This window comes from Sinocyclocheilus rhinocerous, unplaced genomic scaffold (genome assembly GCF_001515625.1).
Source record: "Sinocyclocheilus rhinocerous isolate Xijiao unplaced genomic scaffold, SAMN03320098_v1.1 scaffold804, whole genome shotgun sequence".
Taxonomy (NCBI): domain Eukaryota; kingdom Metazoa; phylum Chordata; class Actinopteri; order Cypriniformes; family Cyprinidae; genus Sinocyclocheilus; species Sinocyclocheilus rhinocerous.
Genome location: NW_015644009.1, coordinates 21,109 through 25,931, shown reverse-complemented (window position 1 = coordinate 25,931; position 4,823 = coordinate 21,109). Strand labels below are relative to the sequence as shown.

At 39.7% G+C, this 4,823-nt stretch overlaps 1 protein-coding gene across 1 annotated transcript; it reads left to right on the top strand.

Moving 5' to 3' along the window:
- The first annotated feature begins 1,226 nt into the window (after positions 1 to 1,226).
- Positions 1,227 to 3,083, top strand: LOC107757838 (gastrula zinc finger protein XlCGF26.1-like). Its single transcript, XM_016575431.1, has 2 exons — positions 1,227 to 2,924; positions 3,020 to 3,083. The coding sequence occupies exon 1, from the start codon at positions 1,229 to 1,231 to the stop codon at positions 2,510 to 2,512; it is 1,284 nt and encodes a 427-aa protein (XP_016430917.1). The 5' UTR covers positions 1,227 to 1,228; the 3' UTR covers positions 2,513 to 2,924; positions 3,020 to 3,083.
- Positions 3,084 to 4,823: the final 1,740 nt, after the last annotated feature.

Below are 4,823 nucleotides of genomic sequence, written 5' to 3'. Positions count from 1 at the left end.
CAGCGTCTCTTCTACAGGGGGCATCTTCTCATAGCCGCTTTCGCGCATCCCCTCGATGTTGGCATAACTCGTATGCTGGAACCGATGGATGCGTGAGGAAAACGGCCTCCTCCATTCCTTCTTGATCTCTGTATGGAGATCAGGAAGAAAGGGAAGGCTCACCTGAGCTGGAGGGCTATTGTCAGAAAGATAACGCCATAATGAAGGAAGAAAGATCGCTCTTACCACGGAATGCACGCTTCAAACAAAACAGTCAATAAAGACGAAGAAGAGAATGACATGTTCCCTTGAAAGGGAACTTTAAAGCGCAGCTTTGAGCCAAGAATTTTTTTACTCTCAAGTCAATTCTTAGCAGTGTTCTTGTGAGTAATTCTCAGAGGCTTGATAAATACGGCCCTGGAAGCTTTAAGTGAGAAATGGGCCAAGATTGCAGTAGAGAGCTGACAGAAGCTTCTAAACACTTACAGGCATCATTTATTGAAGGTTATAAAGATTTTGCAGCAAATTTGACTTTTGTACATGAATGTTTCGAGCCAGTTTGATATTTTTTTATTATTCATCATCTTTACGTCCTCAGAATCTCTCAAATGGATATTAATAAACATTTTCTAATAGTTTACTGATACCTTTTTGTTGAATTGCTTTCATAAAATTTGTTCTTGGTAGCATAATGTCTTGCAAGTCAATGAATAATTTCAATTGCAGCTGTAGTTGAAAAGCGTCCTAAAGAAAGCAAAGAGTTAACAATATTGACAAGGTTCTGAGATTACAGGTTACACCTCTATCAGTAGTTTAGTAGGTATAGAATCTATCATACATGTGTTTGGTTTTTATGCTCTTCATGTCTAAATTAGGGCTGTTAAAATTAATTAATTGTTTTATTTATTTATTTTTTTTCCAGTTTGTGTAAAAAATATTTAACACATAATTTTCCCCGGCATCCTTTGGCTGGTGTTACAGTAAACTATATGTACACACTATGAATGTTCATTAACAAAGATGACAATAAACCACATTTTTAAATGCACATTAAATACACACAAAAACCATATTTTAAATTATATATACACAATCGTTATTTTACATTAATTTGGAGATTCAATGTGAAATTATTTTCACATTATTATTTTATTGATTGACTGCACTAGTCTAAATGTTTTGATGTTTGTTGCTTTATGCCATTAAACTGGTGTTAACTTGTATTTTTTTTTATTTCACCTCAGACCTGATGGCGCTGAAAGAGGAGAGTCGAGAACTGCATGAAACGAAAGACAAAGATCAAAATGAGAAACATCGTGATTTCAAAACTGAAGACGTATCAATTAGATACTCACAGACTGAAAAGACTTCCTCACCAAAAAAAGCTGAAAAAACACAAAACCTTAATTCTCAAATGAGAATTCATACTGGAGAGAGCTCTTTCACCTGCCAACAGTGTGGGAAGAGTTTCTCACGGAAAAGGACCCTTGATGTCCACATGATCATTCACACTGGAGAGAAACCTTTCACCTGCCAACAGTGTGGGAAGTGTTTCTCACGGAAAAGGACCCTTGATGTCCACATGATCATTCACACTGGAGAGAAACCTTTCACCTGCCAACAGTGTGGGAAGTGTTTCTCACGGAAAAGGACCCTTGATGTCCACATGATCATTCACACTGGAGAGAAACCTTTCACCTGCAAACTGTGTGGGAAGAGTTTCACGTATAAAGTAAACCTTAAGACTCACTTAAGAAGTCACACTGGAGAGAATTCATTTGTATGTGATCAGTGTGGAAAGAGTTTCAAACATAGTGCAAATCTTAATAACCACATGAGAATTCATTCTGGAGAGAAACCTTACATCTGCAAACAATGTGGGAAGAGTTTCACACAAAATGGAGGTCTTAACAATCACATGATGATTCACTCTGAAAAGAAGCCGTTAATATGCCCTCAGTGTGGAAAGAGTTTTACACGGAAACAAAACCTTGATGTCCACATGATCATTCACACTGGAGAGAAGCCTTTCACCTGCAAAATGTGTGGGAAGACTTTCACGTATAAAGGAAACCTTAAGACTCACATAAGAAGTCACACTGGAGAGAATCCATTCACATGCCGTCAGTGTGGAAAGAGATTCAGACATAGTGTAAACCTTAATAATCACATGAAGATTCACTCAAGAGAGAAGAGTTTTAAATGTCATCAGTGCGAAAGGAGTTTCACAGACACAAATCGCCTTCAGGATCATGTTAAAATTCACATTGGAGAAAAGCCTCTCATGTGCCATCACTGTGGAAAGAGTTGCTCAAGAGAAGATGGCCTCAAGGTTCACTTGAGAATTCACACTGGAGAGAAACCTTTCACCTGTGAACAGTGTGGAATGAGTTTCAGGGTTAAAGAATACCTTCAGATTCACAAGAGGATTCACACTGGAGAGAAACCTTACAAGTGTCCTCAGTGTGAGAAGAGATTCACATTTCAAAGCAGCATGAAACGTCATTTGAAAACTCATTCTGGGAAGAAATAGCCGTTTTCTTCAGTGTGGCGAGGTTTAGAAAAAGGAGTAATTTTTACAATCATCTGCACAATCATTTTGGTAGACATTCAATTGTAGTCAGTGTAAGAAAAACTTTTTTTGCCATCACACTTACAGATACATGTGAAAAGTCATGCAAATGTGAGACCGTTTGTGTTCTTTCAGGGCTCTCAAGTTTTATCAAAAGTTTGGAGATTACATCTGTTAGGGGAGGAGCCTAACTTTATGTAAGAATGTATAGGTGACCAAATGACTGTTCTGTTGTTTAGATGTGATTGTATGTTGTTATTTATTTTCTCTTTCTAAAAGAAAAAAAAAAAAGAGCTAATTGTGGAGGATTTACTGCTCAACAGATCCTGAGCTCATTGACAAATATCTTGGAAGATGTGCTCCTTTACACAGAGTACGCGCTCATTCAAAAGCAATTTCAATACCCTGCATATTGATAGTAGCTCCCTGATGCACAAAAATCATATCAGAATGTCAAAATGTTTGCAGGGGCAGGCGGGACTGGACACAAAAATCGCAGGAGCGGGTGGTAATGGTAAGAAATTCAGCGGGAGCAGGATTAAAGGTGGGGTAAGTGATTTCTGGTAGCCAATGTTGACATTTGAAATCACCAAAACAAACACGCCCCTACCCCAAAAGGGTCTCGCCCCTATTTTGATAGCTCCGCCCCACACATACGTACGCAACCCAGGCAACGATTAGTTCTGTGAAACAAAGCAAAACCAATGTTAGTCTCCGGACAAATAAGACAACTACATGTCTATTCCTGTTGTCTTCCTTTCGTCCGACTCTGTGCACAATGTCGATTGCTTCTTCGAGCTGTCGCTGTTCCATGTCAGGGGCGATCTCACTGAACAGTTGTATGACGTCGGCTCTAACGTTCTCGTCCTTTCTTTCCGACAAGCCTTTCAGTTTCAGACACCATCGCATCTTGTATCTCTCCTGGTCCCTGATTCTCTCCTTAAGCTCTTGATTTTCTTTGCACAAACGTTCGTTACACTTTTCCAGCTCGATAACTTTCCCCTTGCATTCCTTAACTTCTTCGGCATTGAACTGCACGGCTTTCGTTAGGCTAGCAATCATGCTGCTACTCTGTTTAGCTTGCTCTCGAAGTTGCGTCAGTTGCTCATTGAAGTTCGTTTCCAAACTCTGAATGGCTTCCAGTATGGTCAGGTTAGAGACCTCATTTTCCTTTAATGTAGTTTTGCTCTTTTTCCCAGCTGGAATCTTACTCGGAGTTGTCGGCGTGGAGTCTTTTCTTTTAGTGATTGTGCTAACCTCCATATCGTAGTCATGGTCAGCAGATTGTTCGAAAATCTTAGTGCTCATCGCAGCTTGCTTCTTTTCACTGGCCCCCTCTTTAATTGTCAGTCTGGCCGGTTTGATCATACTTTTTTAATTGTTTGGAGCGTCTTTATAAGCAGAAAATCAAGATTTGGGACAATTTTGCTTCCGTCTCTGACGCGAGTGACTGATCAACACGCCATCTTGCCCGGAACTCAGTCAGAGGAACTGAGTGTATAAGCTGGGCTGTAGAGACATCTGAGATTTACACAGGAGCAAGACTGTAACACCCTTTGAATGTGACGAGCAGTATCTTACACTGAATATGATGGATGACAGGCAGCCAGTGTTGTAGGGGAATACTAGAGAATCTTAGTGCAGAGTGATAGTGTTCAAAAGGGGCGAGACGTTGCCCGAATCAACAGGGTGTCACTTGAGATGCGCTAAAAACAATCAATCAAAATTTATTTATAAAGCACAATAAAAACAACAGTAGTTGACCACTGTTCTGTACAAATCTTGCTAAAAAGACGGAGAAATAAATATAAACAAGTTTTGACTGCAATGCACTAAAGAGAAGAAAATCAACAAACACTGATAGGTGACGGATCCTTATACTCTGTTAGTTGTCTGTTGGACAGTTATAAGCCTTGGAAAAAAGATAAGTTTTTAAAGGTGCTGCATGTACGTTTCTGACTCTACTAAAGCATAAAAATATCATATGTTTGCAGATATTTAAGAAACATGCTAAGTTAACATACTTGTTTATCTGAAAAAACATGCTACAATCAGTTATTCTCCTTTGAAAATGTGCGTTCCGGGACGGAATGTCTGTCTTTGTTTTGATCTGTGTAACCACCCACTGCCAGTTTACACAATTGTATTTCGGCACCCCGGGTTGCCAGTTGGCGGAACACACAGCGTATTTCATTTCATTCATCGTCATGTGTGCTCGTTCCTGTTGGTGTCGTCAATCTGGCAACCTGTGTGGAGGAGGGGCGGGGTGAAA

Excerpts from the sequence above, each read along its gene's own strand:
- LOC107757838 (XM_016575431.1), top strand. The coding sequence starts at position 1,229 with ATGGCGCTGAAAGAGGAGAGTCGAGAACTGCATGAAACGAAAGACAAA.